Raw genomic sequence first — 18,947 nt, 5'->3', positions numbered from 1 at the left:
AAATCCTTCATCTCTTCCATCCTTCAGGTCTAACTTGATATTCTAGATATCAAACAGTGCCACATTGTGCCACACAGACGTACATCCAACATTTGACATTTTCTCCAAGTCTAATTTGTCTGCTCCATCTTTCAAGCTATGGCTGTTACCTGCTAGGAGGGGGTAGGACAAGATTTCCTTCAATCAACTGCCTCCTTTTGTTCAATTGCTCTCCATTTCTGAGAAACCATGTGGCCACACCGAACTGGTGGCTGGGCTCTGTCACACAAATTCCTTTTCATTCAATTGAGAGAAAGAGAGAGAGAGAAAGTACTGTCCAAATTGCACTTTGATGCTTTGGCAACATTGTTTTTAAAACTTTCATGCCAATAAAGCCCTTTGAATTGAGAGAGAGAGAGAGAGAAAGAGAGAAATTTGATTTTCAAAAGCACATTTGTTTAGTGTACATTCCAGTCCAACAGCTAATATTGAAACCTATTCATCTTATTGTAATCTAGCTCATAAAATGAAAAACAGTTTCAGAAAATGTCTCATTGAGTAGTTCAAAAAAGTATTTACAACAACAAACAGGTGATTTGAAAAATGATGAAAATTTGTTTCTATTGCCCCGCAGAAAGGACAAACATTGGAGAGAGGGGGGGGCTGCAGATGAGGAGGGGTAGGGGCAAGTTGAGTGGACGGGCACAAACAATTCTCGGCACACAGATTTCTGAGGGCCATATTATCCATCAATTCACTCTCTCTTTTTGTCTCACTCACTGACTGACACCCTCCCTCCCCCCTTACCCCACCCTCTGGCCTCTCTGCTTGGCTTTGGAGGGGGCCCGTCTCTATAAAAGGACTGTGTGTCCCCTGAGCAAGCTTTATTCCTCATCATGGAGAGTCAGAGAGTTCAGTCCTCGTACAGGAAGCGTTTCGGGCCCCAGTACTCACCCGGCATGGGTACAGGGCTCCGAATTGGCAGCCTCCCCTCCAGCCGCCTTTCCTGGCATGGAAGCCCTCGCCACGTAACCCACTCCAGCCCAGTGTCCCGGCTCTCCCTGGGCTCGGCCAGTGGAACCCTGATCCTGGGGAGTCCTGCAGACCGACTGGACTTTTCAGCAGACTCCTTGATGAAGGCCCAGTACAAGGAAACACGCACCAATGAGAAGGTGGAGATGATGGGTCTCAACGATCGCTTTGCCAGCTACATCGAGAAGGTGCGCTTCCTGGAGCAGCAGAACAAGGTGCTGGTGGCAGAGGTGAACCAGATGAAAGGGAAGGAGCCAAGCCGTCTGGGAGACATCTACCAGGAGGATCTCAGAGAGCTGCGCAGGCAGGTGGATGGCCTCACCGCCGGCAAGGCCCGCCTGGAGATCGAGAGGGACAACCTGGCTGGAGATCTGGCCACCCTCAAGCAAAGGTAAGAAAAAATGGGTGAGGTAATTTAAATTTCCATTTACTCATTAAGCAGACAACTTTAATACAAAATGACTTATAAGACAGTCATCAGTGAGCGAACCGATTTGTGTATCAACAGAGAACGTCATAGCAAATACATCATAACCAAGAGTGCATGTCGTGTTGAGTGAAATGAGTGTAAATGCTCTTAAATAGGGGATTCAAATGACAAATTTCCTTGATAATGCAACAAATAGCCATCACAGTCAAATTTAGGGCCATCTATGGATTAAGGTTGCCCTAGAAAAGGAAAGTTTTAGGCATTTGTTGAGTAAAGTCAATTCTGCAGTAACCCACCATATTGGGGCCAGGTGAGAGAAAAATAGGGGCCTAATTGGGGCCTAGTCTTGAAATTAGATTAGATTACTTTAGGTGAAATTAGTTTGCATTCGATGAGATTTTTCTTGGGGGGGGGGGGTTTCTCCCCAGTTGTCCCCATCCAATTGATTACCCCACTCCTCCGAGCTGACCCGGTCGCTGCTCCATCCCCTCTGCCAATCCGGGGAGGGCTGCAGACTACCACATGCCTCCTCTGATACATGTGGAGTTGGCCAGCCGATTCTTTTCACCTGACAGTAAGTAGTTTTACCAGGGGAACGTAGCGCATGAGAGGATCACGCTATTCCTCCCAGTTCCCCCTCCCCCCTGAACAAGCGCCCCGACTGACCAGAGGAAGCGCTAGTGCAGCGACCAGGACACATACCCACATCCGGCTCCCCACCCGCAGACATGGCCAACTGTGTCTGTAGGGATGCCCAACCAAGCCGGCGGTAACACAGGGCTTCGAACGGCCAATCCCCATGTTGGTAGGTAACGGAATAGACCGCCACGCCACCCGGACGCCCCAGATCATTTTAATATTAGATGGGATTACATTTATTAGAGTAGATTAGACTAGGTTAGATTATCCCAGTGAGGTCATTGGATTGGTGCAGCAGCAGGTAAAAGTACACGGCTAAAATAAAATAGTGTACATAGGATGAGGAATAGAAATAAAGCAAAGGGGACGTAAAACACACCATATTAGCAATAGAAGCAGCATATTCAGTCAAAGATGTCGGGACGATACAATTTAATAGAATATATATATATATATATATATATATATATATGCAGGGTGTAGAAAATAAAGTGATATAACTCCTCAACATATATGTTTAGTGCAAAGAGGAGCAGCACCATCATGCAGTGTATATATGCACACAGCGCTATTCAATAAATTAACAAGAACTGTTTTGAAAACAACTTTCATAACTTCTGACTGGCTTCACTTTTAGTGTTTTGCATTTTTCATTATTCTTTCGCATCTTAGTTTGCTTGAGAAGATGTAAGATTAGATATAAGGTCTTTCAAACATCTCGAGTGTTTTTCTTTTTTGTTGCAACCGCATTTAAATGCAGATTTTGTTCTTCTCGTGTTTGTTGGAATGTGAACGTCTGTGGTGTAGGCCAGCTTTCTTTCTGGGTACCTCTCTCTGCAAGCTTTATCCTGTCTGCACCTCCCCACCCCCCACCCCCAGCAGCTGCTGAAGGAGCAGAGAGGAACAAGGGATACAAACGTTTACCCCACCAAGACAGCAGCGAGCCAGGGAAATGTTCTCTTGTTATCCCAGAGTAGTCACTGGAGCTCAGGAATGTTACAAGAGCACATGAGGCTTTTTACGCCAGAAACCCCCTCCAAACTTTGATTTCATGTTTAGAACAGGATAGCTTACTGGAAAATCCCTGACTGAGCCACCCTAAAGTCTGAGAAATCTATTTCAAAGGCACTGACTTGTATACATGCATCTCCTGGCTCCTAAAATCACTTCGAATCAATCTGGAGGGTCATTACTGAGGAGGTCAAAGGTCATTTTGCAATCCCTTTGGCTCTCCTTGAACCTTTAGCTCACTCTAGGTGAATGCAGACAGATTTTTCCCTATCTGAGCGTATGTGTGGCCATGAGCACTTGGTGTGTGTGAGAGGTGAGGGTGTGAGTGTGTATGTACTGTGAACCCTTTGTGAATGAGTGAACTCCAGCCTGTGGGAAAGACCCCTGGCTGCTAGATTGGAGTGGATGTGTAGTGATGCGTTAGCTGCCTATTCATGTGAGCGCTGGCCAGCCTCTGCTACAGCAGGATGAGGAACAGAAGTAAAGCTCAGCAGAGCCCCCACCCACTCCCACCCCACCATGAATGGCTCAGGAAGAAAATCAACAACAACAAAAAAAAGAGCCCTGAGTCCTGACACATTTCAGGATAGGATCATAGCGGCAGTTTTATTAAAAAAATTGCCCCAGAAAAAAATATCAGAGTTAAAAATGGAAATGACGTCATTATTGCAGAGCCCAGTTTAATTAGGTTGTATAGGTTAAACGTTCATGTTAGTCAAGTTCAGAGGTCAAGTTCATGTTATTCGGGTAAAATCAATAATTGTCTGTTACATGTCATCCAATGTTCTGCCCTGGTTTATCAAATTAAAACTTTCTACAAACACTTACTATTGTGTTTCTATAACTTATCCATCCATCCATCCATTATCTGAACCGCTTATCCTGCTCTCAGGGTCACGGGGATGCTGGAACCTATCCCAGCAGTCATTGGGCGGCAGGCAGGGAGAAACCCTGGAGACAGGCCGCCAGGCCCACACACAGGCCCGCCCACTCACTCTCTCACACACGCACACACACATTCATACCTAGGGACAGTTTAGTATGGCCGATTCACCTGACCTACATGTCTTTGGACTGTGGGAGGAAACGGGGGCCCCCAGAGGAAACCCACGCAGACACGGGGAGAACATGCAAACTCCACACAGAGGATGACCCGGGATGACCCACCAAGGTTGGACTACCCCGAGGCTCGAACCCAGGACCTTCTTGCTGTGAGGCGACCGCGCTAACCACTGCGCCACCGTGCCGTTTCTGTACTTATATAATTATTAAAGAGAGACTGACATGCCCTTCCTGAACACATTTTTTTAACATTGTGAGTTTGAATCATAACCGAAAATAGGTGGGGTTTTAAGAATTCAAAGCTATTGGCCACTGTCTTCCTGGGTGGGTGGGGCTCGGTACCGCTTGTCGCTTGTTACTTACAAAAAATGTCGGAGAGCGAGAGCAAGAGGGAGATCCTCTGCGAAGATTACAGTTTCGAGGAGGAGGATTCGGTGATACAAATAACTGTGAGATAGATAGATAGATAGATAGATAGATAGATAGATAGATAGATAGATAGATAGATAGATAGATAGCAATACGTCGTAGCAAGGTCGATAATAAAGTCTCAGCAAAATAGCACAGACCTCAGCCAAGTAGCTAGAAGGAGGGGGTGAAAGAACGACTTCTCTGTGGTTTTATAGCATCTCGCTACGGACACACCCTATATGCAAATTGACTGGTGTCTACGTATCTACCGGCACAATTCGTCATTGGAAACCATCTACAGTCAATCACAGAGCTCTCTCGAGTGGCCGCAGACGTGCTGTTTTGGCCACTGAAATTCTCCGTGGTCACATTCCAACTCGGAGCATAGCCCATCAATGGGAATTTTCCGATTTTGATGTCAGTATCACTTTGTAGTAATGTTAGGTATGTGAAATGCTATGATTTAATGAAAGTGAACCCACCACTGTTAAACCATTATAGAACATTACCCAAGTAAGTTATTTCGTTTCATTATAAAACTAGACACCACAGCACTCAATCAATCGTCATTTAATGAAATTAACAATTTTCTCCATCACAAACACCACGTTTACATGTATGTTTGGAGTACTGTTTTTCTTTACCACTTTTTTTCTGAAACACTTCTGTACTTTTGTAGTGAGAAAAAAAAGTAAATATAGTGCTTATGTGGACCAATGGTGAAAAACAGTTTTGTGGACTTGGGACTTGTTTCTCCAGCAGATGCAGTGTGTCTGTGGTTCACTACTGATGAGGTGTCCAGGTTGCATTACATGATGAGAGACTAACACTATAGTGAATAATATACACAGAAAACATACTATGAGTCTACATTTTACTCCACTGTGTCTGCCTGTCTGATGCTCAGACATGATGCACCTGTATAAAGAGATGGACATTTTTATTCATATCATGTCATCCTGTGTGATATTCAAACCACATGTTTAGTGGAAATGCAGAATGAAATAATGAACCGAATGTCCTGGCCTGTCCCTGGACAGGTCTTGTGCTGTTGCAAGTTGTGGTCTTATATAAAAACAAGTTGGTCAACCATTTAGTTGTATGTCATACCTTGTTCACAGTTTATACAGCTAGAAATAATTCGGACAGCATGGTTAGCACTGTCACCTCACAGCAAGAGAGTCTTGGGTTTAATTCCAGTCCATCTGTGTGGAGTTTGCATGTTCTCCCTGTGTTTGTGTGGGTTTTCTCCCACAGTCTAATGAAGTGCATGTTGTGTGACTAAGAGTCTTTAAATTGTTCATGTTGTGTGAAAGTCTGTCTAAATATTTGTCCAATGCCTGCCAGGATACAACCCAGCCTTCCATGACCCTTAATTGGTATACATAATGGATGGATGGATACAAATTATTGGGATACCAGTCAGATTTTTGATGTGCTTGTTAATGAGAAGGACTATACCTTGTGTGCTCTGCAATGTTTCTGAGGTCTACTTTCCAGCCAGATGGTCAATGATCTTCTGATGAAATTCTAAGATTCCTATCTGGTTTTATTTGAGTTTTCTTTTCCTTCCCTCCATTTGGGTCTTATTCAGATTGCAAGATGAGATGGGCCTCCGGCAGGATGCAGAGAATAGCCTGAATGCCTTCAGACAGGTAATTTTCTTGACATTTCTCTTGTCTATATGTGCATCAGACTGACAAGCTCACACCCTGTGACTCTCCTCCTTCTCTTTGTAGGATACAGATGAGGCAGCGCTAAACCGTGTCCAGCTGGAAAGGAAGATCGATGCCATGCAGGATGAGATCAATTTCCTCAAGAAGATTCATGAGGAGGTAAGCAGCCCCCATAATACACACAAACATGCACAAATATACACATACACCTATCCACAGCTTGTGTTATCATTATGATGTGGTCAGAAAATAGGAAAACATGATACCTTTAGGTTAAGCACTTTTATTTTAATACTCGTTCCAACATATCTCTTTAACCCTTTCCTTTTTTCAGGAACTGCGTGAACTTCAGGAGCAGGTACTGGCCCAGCAGGTCCATGTGGATCTGGATGTGTCCAAGCCAGACCTGACAGCTGCTCTGAGGGACATTAGGGTCCAGTATGAAGCCGTGGCCACCTCAAATATGCAGGAGACAGAGGACTGGTACCGATCCAAGGTCAGGAGACGGCTCACAGCTGACTTGACATGAAGCTTGGCATGATTCAAAGAAGAGCAAGATTCAAGTCAGTAAGAGCACATTCAGCACAGTTGCATATGATTTGTGATATTTTTTGTTTTGTGGCAACAGTTTCTTGACCTGACGGATGCAGCCAACCGCAATGTGGAGGCATTGCGCCAGGCGAAACAGGAGGCCAATGAGTATCGCCGTCAGATCCAAGCAGTGACATGTGACTTGGAAGCCCTCCGTGGGACGGTGAGTCAACCAATTGCAGAAGGTTGTGTTTTATTTAGAAGCAATGCATCTTGCTATAAAATCCCAAAATGCTCCATTAGGCATTGGTGCCGATGACCTTGTCACCTCTTGCCTCAACTTCTGCAGAATGAGTCTCTGGAGCGACAGCTGCGTGAGATGGAGGACCGCTTTGCCACAGACACGACTGCTTACCAGGACACTGTTAACCATCTGGAGGAAGATATTCAAGCACTTAAGGAGGAAATGGCTAGACACCTGCAGGAGTATCAGGACCTCCTTAATGTCAAACTGGCTCTGGATATTGAGATTGCCACTTACAGGAAACTGCTGGAGGGAGAGGAAAGCAGGTATGTGGGAAACTGGCAGGCCAGTTCTCTGTTCATGTCATGACTGAAGGAGAAACATGAATACCTAGTCTGTGACTCTAACTGTCCCTCCTCCTACAGGATCACTGTTCCTGTCCAGAGCTTTTCCAACCTGCAGTTCAGAGGTGATTTTCAAACTCTTCTACCATTTTGTGGATAGGAGGAGAAATGGGGTAGGGGTAATTCTGAAGGAAGAGTATGTCAAGAGTTTGTTGGAGGTGAAGAGAGTGTGAGACAGAGTGATGAGTATGAAGCTGGAAATCGAAGGTGTGATGATGAATGTTATCAGCACATATGCCCCGCAAGTTGTGTGTGAGATGGAAGAGAAAGAAGAATTCTGGAGTGAGTTGGATGAAGTGGTGGAGAGTTTACTCAAGGAAGAAAGATTAGTGATTAGAGTGGACTTCAATGGGCATGTTGGTGAAGGGAACAGAGGTGATAAGGAGGTGATGGGTAGGTATGGTGTCAAGGAGAGGAATGGATTTTGTAAAAAAGATGGAAAAGGCTGTGATGAATACATATTTCAAGAAGAAGGAGGAACACAGGGTGACGTATAAGATTGAAGGAAGGTTCACACAGGTGGATGATATCATATGCAGTAGTGTGATCTGGAAGAGATTGGAGACTTCAAGGTGGTGACAGGGGAGAACGTAGCGAGGCAACACCAGATGGTGGTATATAGGATGACTTTGGAGATCAAGAAGAGGAAGAGAGTAAAGGCAGATCCAAGGATCAGATGGTAGAAGTTGAAGAAGGAACACTTGTGTGGAGTTCAGGGAGGAGTTAAGACAGGCACTTGGTGGTATGATGATGAATGTTATCAGCACATATGCCCTGCAAGTTGTGTGAGATGGAAGAGAAGGAAGAATTGTGGAGTGAGTTGGATGAAGTGGTGGAGAGTGTACCCAAGGGGAGAGAGTGGTGATTAGAGCAGACTTCAATGGGCATGTTGGTGAAGGGAACAGAGGTGATGAGGAGGTGATGGGCAGGTATGGTGCCAAGGACAGGGATGTGGAGAGACAGATGGTGGTGGATTTTGCGAACATATTTAAGAAGAGGGCTGAGTACAGGGTGACGTATAAGAGTGGAGAAAAGTGCAAGGGGTTGGAGACTGGAAGGTGGTGACAGGGGAGAATGTAGCTAGGTAGCATCGGATGGTGGTCTGTAGGATGACTTTGGTGATCAAGAAGAGGAAGAGAGTGAAGGCAGAGCCAAGGATCAAATGGTGGAAGCTGAAGAAGGCAGACTGTTTTGTGGAGTTCAGGGAGGAGTTAAGACAGGCACTGGGTGGTAGTGAAGAGTTGCTGGATGGCTGGGCAAGCACTGCAGAAATAGTGAGGGAGACATCTAAGAAGGTACTTGGTGTGTCATCAGGGCAGAGGAAGGAAGACAAGGAGACTTGGTGGTGAAATGAGGAAGTGCAGCAATGTACAGTGCATCCAGAAAGTATTCACACCCCTTCATTTTCCCCACATTTTGTTATGTTACAGCCTTATTCCAGAATGGATTAAATCCCCTTTTTTCTCATCAATCTACATACAATACCCTATAAAGTCAAAGCGAAAAACGTTTTGTAGAATTTTTTGCAAATTTATTAAAAATAAAAAACTGAAATATTGCATGTACATAAGTATTCACACCCTTTACTCAGTACTTGGTTGAGGCACCCTTGGCAGCGATTACAGCCTCAGGTCTTCTTGGGTATGAAGCTACAAACTTGGCACACCTATATTTGGGGTATTTCTCCCATTCTTTGCAGATCCTCTCGAGCTCTGTAAGGTTAGATGGGGAGCGTCGCTACACAACTATTTTCAGGTCTTTCCAGAGATGTTCAATGGGGTTCAAGTCTGGGCTCTGGCTGGGCCACTCAAGGACATTCACAGACTTGTCCCGAAGCCACTTCTTCATTGTCTTGGCTGTGTGCTTAGGGTCGTTGTCGTGTTGAAAGGTAAACCTTCGCTCCAGTCTGAGGTCCTGAGTGCTCTGGAGCAGGTTTTCACCAAGGATCTCTCTGTACTTTGCTCCATTCATCTTTCCCTCGATCCTGACTAGTCTCCCAGTTCCTGCCGCTGAAAAATATCCCCACAGCATGATGCTGCCACCGCCGTGCGTCACTGTAGGGATGGTATTAGCAAGGTGATGAGAGATGCCTGGTTTCCTCCAGACGTGACGTTTGGCATTCAGGCCAAAGAGTTCAATCTTGGTTTCATCAGACCAGAGAATCTTGTTTCTCATGGTCTGAGAGTCCTTTAGGTGCTTTCTGGCAAACTCCAAACGGGCTGTCATGTGCCTTTTACTGAGCGGAGGCTTCTGTCTGGCCACTCTACCATAAAGGCCTGATTGGTGGAGTGCTGCAGAGACGGTTGTCCTTCTGGAAGGTTCTCCCATCTCCACAGAGGAACGGTGGAGCTCTGTCAGAGTGACCATCGGGTTCTTGGTCACCTCCCTGACCAAGGCCCTTCTTCCCCGATTGCTCAGTTTGGCTGGGCGGCCAGCTCTAGGAAGAGTCCTGGTGGATCCAAACTTCTTCCATTTACGAATGATGGAGACCACTGTGCTCTTCGGGACCTTCAAAGCTGTAGAATTGTTTTTGTACCCTTACCCAGATCTGTGCCTCGATACAATCCTATCTTGGAGGTCCACAGACAATTCCTTTGACTTCATGGCTTGGTTTCTGCTCTGACATGCACTGTCAACAGTGGGAGCTTATGTAGACAGGTGTGTGCCTTTCCAAATCATGTCCAATCAATTGAATTTACTACATGTGGACTCCAATCAAGATGTAGAAACATCTCAAGGATGATCGGTGGAAACAGGATGAACCTGGGCTCAATTTTGAGTGTCATAGCAAAGGGTGTGAATACTTATGTACATGCAATATTTCATTTTTTTATTTTTAATAAATTTGCAAAAATTTCTACAAAACCTTCTTCACTTTGTCATTATGGGGTATTGTGTGTAGATTGATGAGAAAAAAAAAGAAATTTAATCCATTTTGGGATAAGGCTGTAACATAACAAAATGTGGGAAAGTGAAGGGGTGTGCATACTTCCCGGATGCACTGTATACAGAGGAAGAGGTTGGCAAGGAAGTAGTGGGATAATCAGAGAAATAAAAAAAAAGTAGATAGGAGTACAAGGAGATGCAGCGTAAAGTGAAGAGAGAGGTCGATTGGCTAGACAGAGGGACTGACCTGGGATGGATGTACAGCAGGTTAGGGTGATGAAGGCTAGAGATGGAAATGTGCTGACAAGCAAGGAGAGTGTGTTGAGAAGTTGGAAGGAGTACTTTGAGGGGCTGATGAATGAAGAAAATGAGAGACAGAGAAGGTTGAATGATGTGGGGATAGTGAATCAGGAAGTGCGGTGCATTAGCAAGGAGGATGTGAGGGCAGCTATGAGCAGGATGGTGAGTGGAAATGTGGTTGGTCCAAATGACGTACCTGTGGAGGCATGGAGGTGTTTAGGAGTGATGGCAGAGGACTTTTTAACTAGATTGTTTAACACAACCTTGGAAAGTGAGAGGATGGCTGAGGAGTGGAGAAGAAGCACACTGGTACCAGTTTTCAAGCATAAGGGTGATGTGCAAAGCTGTAGTAACTACAGAGGTATAAAGTTGATCAGCCACAGCATGAAGATATGGGAAAGAGTAGTGGAAGCTAGGTTAAGAGGAGAAGTGATGATTAGCAAGCAGCAGTATGGTTTCATGCCAAAAAAAAGCACTACAGATGCGATGTTTGCTTTTGAGAGTGTTGATGGAGAAGTATGGAGGCAAAGCAAGAGAGGCAAGATTGAGATGGTTTGGACATGTGCAGAGGAGAGATGCTGGGTACATTGGGAGAAGGATGCTGAATATGGAGCTGCCAGGGAAGAGGAAAAGAGGAAGGTCAAAGAGGAGGTTTATGAATGTGGTGAGGGAGGGCATGCAGGTGGCTGGCGTGACACAGGAAGATGCAAAGGACAGGAAGAGATGGAAACGGATGATCCGCTGTGGCGACCCCTAACGGGAGCAGCCAAAAATTGTAGTAGTAGTAGTCGTAGTGGTAGTCATAGTAGTAGTAGTAGTAGTAGGAGTAGTAGTGGTAGTAGTAGTAGTAGTAGTTCAGAGGTGTTTAAAGCATTGGGTCACTTTTTTAAAACTCAGACCTCATTAAAATGTTATCGATCATCATTTTGAATGGTACAGACAAAAACTTCACTGATCACTTCAATATTGAGAAATTTACTTTTGTTGAATCTTCTCACTGGGTTTCAACACAGAAAAACACAGAACATTTTATTCCTAGTAGACCCTCTTTCAGTATATCTAATCTTCTCCAGTTTAAGATGGTACATGACCTCCCTGATCCAGTGACTATGTCGGTGGAATTGGATCTTTCCATTTAAACAATATCAATATCCAACATGCATCTGCTGCGAGGGGTGTCCACCGGGGCCACATCAAACAGTGCAATGAATAGAGATGGCGCTACTGCTTTTCCAAATATCTTAAAGCAGGTCTCAAAGATCGTTTTCCAGAACGTGTAAAGCTTGGGACATGTCCAAAACATATGCAACAGAGTGGCTGGAGCCTGCCTGCATCATCTCATGTGGGATCTATGTCGGTTTTGATCTTAGAAAGTCTGACTTTAGACCAGTGCAGACAGTGTACAAATTTTTTATTTAATAACTGCATGCCTAAGAAACATGGAAGAGGAGAAAATTCCCTGTATTATTATTTTTTACAAGCGGCTGAAATTAATTTCCTCCATAGGGTGTCTGGGCTCAGCCTTAGAGATAGAGTGAGGAGCTCGGACATCCGGAGGGAGCTTGGAGTAGAGCCGCTGCTCCTTCACATCGAAAGGAGCTAGTTGAGATGGTTCGGGCATCTGATTAGGATGCCTCCTGGGCGCCTTCCTTTGGAGGCTTACCGGGCACGGCCAACTGGGAGGAGACCCCGGGATAGACCCAGAACTTCCAATCTGGCCTGGTAACACCTTGGGATCCCGCAGGAGGAGCTGGAGGGTGTTGCTGGGGAGAGGGACGTCTGGAGTGCCCTCCTTAGCTTGCTGCCACCGCAACCCGACCCCGGAAAAGTGGCTGAAGATGAGATGAGATGAGATGAGATGAGATGAGATGAGATTTTTTGCCAAGTTTCTTCTGGGATTGATTCGTCTGGACTGTGTATTAGGAATATGCATATTCATAGTTAAGAAGCCATGATCTGAAATAACTATTAGCTATGTAATCACATTTGGTTATGAGGGGAAGGAGTCTTTTATCCAGGGAAAAATTATCTAAACTTAGCACAAAAAGGAAGGAAATTTGTGTTTGGTAGATTATTTCTTTGTTGTAACAATGCTTCTTGGCAATAAATCTTATATCAGGCACCTGACTGTCAGCACCTGGGGTACCAGAAACTCAAAACAAGAGTCAATAGCAACAGCAAAATAAGCTGTTTGGCATTGGCAGAGAAGATTTGGCAAAGTTTTCATGGGCGCAACCCACATACTCAGCTCTGCTGCTCATCCCACAAATGCGTGTTCCTTACAAATGTGGGACCATTTCAAAGGGAAATAAACAGGCTTTCCAACGGTATAAGATTTGTTGCCAACAAACATTGTTACAACAAAGAAATAATCTACCAAACACACATTTCCTTACTTTTTGTCCTAAGTATATATGTGAATAGGTCTTATGAACTGGGGAGAATACTCTGGAAGTAGGATTATGAAACCGCCACACATCAACTACGCCATATAATTTAGGAAAAAGCTGAATTGAACATGCTGATTTAGACACGGAGGTCTTTTTGGATGAACTGCAGCGTAAGATATGGGAGAGTATACAGTTCATGTCACCACCATAAGGTGGTGTGATGTCATGTTTGGTAAACCAGAGAAAAGCCTGGAGAAGAACGTAGTGTTATACCAGTTTGGTGCATAAATACTGGCCAAGATTACAGGAAATGCATAAAGTTTCCCAACCACAATAACGTAGCGCCTGCTAGTTCAGACTCTATACTTGTTGCTGTAAATGGTGTATTTTTATCAATCGTATGGCTGCCCCTCCTGCCTGTGAGTGGAAATTGGAGTGATATAGTATCTGTCCTGCACATCTCCCTCTCAGTCCAAAATGGTCTGTAGTACACAAATGGGTCTCCTGAAGGAATGCAATATCTGTATTAAGCTGTTTTAAATGTGTGAATACCTTTCCTTTTCACAATTCACTGGATGGTTAAGTGATTCAACATTCCAACTGACAAAGTTGACCGAGAAACCATCCAGTGCTTTGGGAGTCATGGCGTCAGTTGTGGTAAGCGAGAAAGGTTGTATACCTGAGACCTATAAAAAACACCACATAACATCAATTGAAAAGTAAAGTAGACGTCTGGCAAATTAAGTCTGATAAATGAGCAAGTCTGGTACCCCCCCCCCCCACACACACACACACACCGACACCTACAAAAACAAGGTGAACAACAGTACCCCGCCAAAACAAATCCACACATTTAGCGTTTGTGTTGGGGAGCTCTATAGAGCCGCTGCAGCTCCCACCGAGCCTCCTATATGAAAACAACTCAGATAGTGCGTTATGATTTGACTGCTAGCCAACACAGACCAGCAGTTCTGACAGTCATCCTGGCTGGTGTTCGTTCCCTTGGACAGTGATTTTTTTGGTTAGTTTGGATATATGTGTCTTAGTTTGGATATGTGCGTTAGTTTGGATATGTGTGTTAGTTTGGATATGTGTGTTAGTGTGGATATGTATGTGTTAGTTTGGATATGTGTGTTAGCTTGGATATTTGTGTGTTCTTGCAGTTTTTGGATGTGTGTTTTGTCTTTGTGTTGCACTGCTGTGGGCTGGGGGAAATAATATTTCATTTCATTTCATGTACATGAAGTGAAATGACAGAGTGTTCCTGATTCCTGATCCTTTTCTCTCTTTATCGATCCTAAACTGATACTGATAAGAACAATTTAATTATGTTTTGTTGGACACGTCAGCATCTATGTCTATGTCTTATCAGATACATGTTGTCATCATGTGTGGCATTCTTGTGTAAGAAGCAGGGTTGTTGTGAAGCGTCTAGTGTGTTGGTGTAGTGTTGTGTGCCTGTCACGTCTCACTCTCAACCTTCACTGCTGGCTAGCAGAAATGGGAACAGGAGAGCCGAGCGCGTAAGTCTCTCCCTGCCAGTACATAGCCTCTCCAACAGCAAGCCCTGTGTAGCGCCTTCTCGTGGCGACACACGGTAACTGGGTAAATCTTGGACCCTGGCTGAACTACAAGGGACTCGGAGGAGGTCTGGCCCCTAGACGTACGGTACGCGGCCCACCGATGTGTGGATATTCCCTGATGCCCATGAACCAGCCCCCAGCTATGGGTTAAATAGTGCCACTGCCTAGTGGATACCTCGGGAGAGGAATAGGCTACGGGAGTAAACCCCTATAGAAAATCAACGTCTACAGTGCTGTTGTTTTTTGTTTTTCTTGCCCTTTTGTATGTGTTGAAGTGGGAGAGTACTGCTGGTGTCGTGTGTGGCTGCTCTGTTATGTTTTTCTGTTGTCTTGTTTCACCCCGTTTATTGTAAAGCGACTTTGAGTGTTAGAAAAGTGCTGTATAACATTGATTTATTTTTTTACGTTTCTAAGTTTCCTCGTCTCACTTGTGGTGATTGTCCCCCTCTTGGAGAAGCGATGCTGATTGGTTGTTAAGCTGATCAAACATGTGGAAGAGGAGTATTGCTCGGGGCTATAAATGTATAAAAATAACCCTAAATTCTTGTCATCCCACAGATCATCCACAGAATGGGGTTGTATGCCAAACCTGCGGACAGCTTAGGTTTACAAGAAAAAAAGACACACATATCTAATTTAATTAATGTTTATTCAGAGCATGTTTTGAATAGGAGCAAAATCTAATTTGATTTGCAGTTGACACTAAACTTCCCAACCCCTTGTAACCTTCCACACTTGGGAGAGCTCGGCTGCCCCGTAGTGTAGCCATCTGCTTCCAAAGACTAGCAAGGCTATAGCAAGTACAACATGAAGTCATTTTAACTTGATTTTCTTTTTTGGGGGGGGGATTCCCCCCCCCCTTTTTTTTCCTCCCCAATTGTACCTGGCCAATCACCCTGCTCTCCGAGCCATCCCAGTCTGTGCTCCACCCCCTCTGCCGATCCGGGGAGGGCTGCAGACTACCACACGTCTGCTCCGATACATGTGGAGTTGCCAGCTGCTTCTTTTCTCCTGACAGTGAGGAGTTTCGCCAGGGGGACGTAGCGCGTGGGAGGATCATGCTTTTCCCCCTAGTCCCCCCCCCCGAACAGGCACCCCAACCAACCAGAGGAGGTGCTAGTGCAGCGACTAGGACACATACCCACATCCAGCTTCCCACCCACAGACACGGCCATTTGTGTCTGTAGGGACTCCCGACCAAGCCGGAGGTAACACGGGGATTCAAACTGGCGATCCCCGTGTTGGTAGGCAACGGAATAGACCGCTACACTACCCGGACACCCACATTAAGTCATTTTTGACTGTAATGTAAGCTTTATGTCTTTTGTGAAGGAGATGCTATATCATGGGTTTTGAAGGCTTACATGATTCATTGGACTGTGGAAGGCCAGTGAGAAGATTCAGCAAAGTGGTAAATGTGTAATATCGAAGAGAACAGTACAGTTTCTGTCCGTGCGATTCTGAATGGTACCTGAGGTCTAGGCTTAGAAGAGTGGACCAATCCTTTCACATTATCACACATTTTTCCCCTTACTGAATTTGATTTATTAGCCTTATAATTCATTCGTTGAGAATTCACTTTCGGTTTTTGCAAAACCCACATAGGTACAATCAGTGGAAAGTATAGCCAACTGTTTGTTGTATGATGAATACCAAATGGGGGTCAATGTTAACTGGCCCTTTAATTTACACACCAAGGACAACAGTTAAAAAAAACTGCTATCAACCACCGAGTATTAAAAGTATTTCATAAGACTGCATTGTTTCCTAACATTGCTTTCCTATGGTCCTGCTTCAGAAACTGATTTGGAAACAAAACCCCCCGGCGCCCACGTGAAGAGGAGTATCCTGGTTCGAACCGTTGAGACTCGAGATGGGGAGGTATGTTTCAAATAAAGAACAAAATGTATGATGCTCAAAAGTTGTGGTAGGCCAGTCTGTGCTGTACCAGACCCCTGGCTCCTCTAGGTGGCAGTGTGCTATACTGTGTTATATTACGAGCTCAGCGTCACACGTTCAGAAGCACAGTTCCTCCTGCTCACCACACCTGTTGACTTGAGCATCAGCTAAGATAATTGAAACAAATTCATTTTTTAACTCAAATCTTTTTGCTTTTCAGATCATTAAAGAATCAACAACTGAGCACAAGGATCTCCCTTAATCTCCAGACCAACCCGCCTGGCCTGCTGCCGTCTTCTCTTCAGTCATTCTTTAAGGATTTAGGTGCTTACTACAACTTTTTCTTGTTTTCAGACCCCAAAGTTAATTTTTCACACCGTTGCCTCAGAATTTTTATTCCCTTTATGATTACCCACCAGTCAGATGCTTTACTATGATATGACCACAGTCGAACCATTGCCCTAGAGTCAAAAAGATCCATACTTTTTGTACAGCCGTTATTAACTTAGGAATAGATTCTTGGCCAGTCACCATAAATGATCAGTTGACCCTATTCCAGTAACAGCATATTGTAAACAGGTAGCCTGCTTTAGTTTTAAACGATGTTGTGACAGATAGGATTCTTATCAATGTCTTGGAATAGTTGCCACAGAAAAGACCTTGAAATGTTGTAGTTGTGTTCAGCTGGCGGTGGGCCGAAGTTCTGTGGTTGTTGTGTATGTGTAATGGGAGTCAGGATGGTATGTCGTTATGGATGATCCTATGAATGTAAAATTGGCACTTTTAGTAAAATCGCAAGTGATGTTAGACTGGCCTTACCCTCCCCCACTTCTATTCAGTCACCTCTGTCCCCCATTTGTAAAAAAAAAAAAATCCCTCATCACTTCATCTCCACCCTCCAACATCCTTAATATGAGCTGTTATTCACTGTGTCCATATGATAGCGCCATTTTCCAAATACAGTGCCCTCTTTGATAAGTCAACCTCTTGTTTTGACACCGGAGCAGTGTTGGGCATGGCCACTTGAGTTTCTGAGGTGACAGGGGACATAGCAAAGGTGAGGAAGAGGAGTGCTGGGCAGCAGGGATGTGACCTTTACCCCACAACCTCCAGTTCAAACCCCTCCTTGGCCAAACTGTGGAGTGTTGGAGTGATAGTGCAGGGGGCCGCAGAGGCAGCAGAGGGTGTGGAAGATAACGGTGTGCTGCTGCAGCTGCTGGGCTGAACTACACCTGTCTCCATGACCAAAAGCTCTTTATTATGCCCCGAGGGGGGTAGAGAGGAGGTGGAGTGATGGATGTCAGTATTCCACACACCCACTCCTCTTAAAACCCTGTTGAGTTGAACCTGCTGACAACCCCGTCGCTAATTAATATTGCTTTGTTAAAGCATCAGGATGCTTAGTGCATATAGGAGTTTTGGCAATGTGCACAGGCTTGCTTACTGAACTGAACTTATTGGAGTAGGCCCAATTCTGGGCACAGTAGCAACAAATATATATGCATGACTGGCTGTGCTTGCATGTGTGGAAGAATCTCTGTTTCCATCCCTAGTTCATTGCAGATGTTTTCATGTCTGTGGTAAAGCTTGTGGTACGTGAAAAACCCAAAGCAGCTGCAAGTGTGCACGCTTTTCAGTGCAGCCGTACCTTCAAGTGTGATTCAGTTTGCAGTAGTTTTGTTTATGCAGCATATATGTTAACGCCTCTAGACTCATGTAATGCTCTGCTGAGGACAAACTGAGAATGCGTTCATATGTACCGTCCTCCTCCCTGTCCTGTTGTCTGTCCATATTAAACTGACTCTCGTAGTTTGACTTTATTATCGTACATCTATTTGTTCACACAGCTGGATGACACTTCATCAGACAAATTTGCTAAAGTGAAGTGAAATATGAATATAACCTTAGCTTTTACTAACCATATAAACTACGTAACAATTTTAACATCAATAAAATATTTTGTTTGTGAGAAATAATGTTCAATGTTTTGTTTTTTTAAATACCTTAAATAGGTCTTCAATACACGTACTGAAGCTGGTTTGTTTTGTCAGAACAAGCCAGAGGGAGAAATGATCTCGAACTGTATTTAATACAGACACGTGCATCAGTATACGTCGGATGGGTATGGGTGTCCGATGAGCATCATATGGATGGACAGCTGATGTCTGCAGGACTAGGAGGAGACCAGGAGCTTCACAGCGACACACACGGCTCATACCCGGCATGGTTTTGCAGTATCTGCCTCTTGAAACCTCACAGTCGTAAACTGAATAAGGTGGCAAGGAGGTGATAAAGCAGCTGTCCTGACTAGTGAAACACCGCATAACCTGACTGTTCCCCATAGCGACACTTCATCCCAGTCAGACAAGCATGCACATGTGCTCATAGGGATTCCTTTTTTCCAATTTGAAATTGGAGATCAGAATCAGAAACACTTTATTTGTCGTTTCATTTCATGCACTCGCGCACA

General features: G+C 44.6%; 1 protein-coding gene across 1 annotated transcript; it reads left to right on the top strand.

Annotated features, from left to right (window-relative positions):
• Window positions 1–875: 875 nt before the first annotated feature.
• Window positions 876–18,444, top strand: gfap (glial fibrillary acidic protein). Its single transcript, XM_056287170.1, has 9 exons — window positions 876–1,402; window positions 6,159–6,219; window positions 6,304–6,399; window positions 6,575–6,736; window positions 6,869–6,994; window positions 7,121–7,341; window positions 7,441–7,484; window positions 16,377–16,459; window positions 16,698–18,444. The coding sequence occupies exons 1-9, from the start codon at window positions 876–878 to the stop codon at window positions 16,737–16,739; spliced, it is 1,362 nt and encodes a 453-aa protein (XP_056143145.1). The 3' UTR covers window positions 16,740–18,444.
• Window positions 18,445–18,947: the final 503 nt, after the last annotated feature.

This window comes from Lampris incognitus, chromosome 10 (assembly GCF_029633865.1).
Source record: "Lampris incognitus isolate fLamInc1 chromosome 10, fLamInc1.hap2, whole genome shotgun sequence".
NCBI lineage: Eukaryota > Metazoa > Chordata > Actinopteri > Lampriformes > Lampridae > Lampris > Lampris incognitus.
Note: the sequence above shows the minus strand (reverse complement) of the source record. Positions and strands in the feature narration are given on the sequence as shown.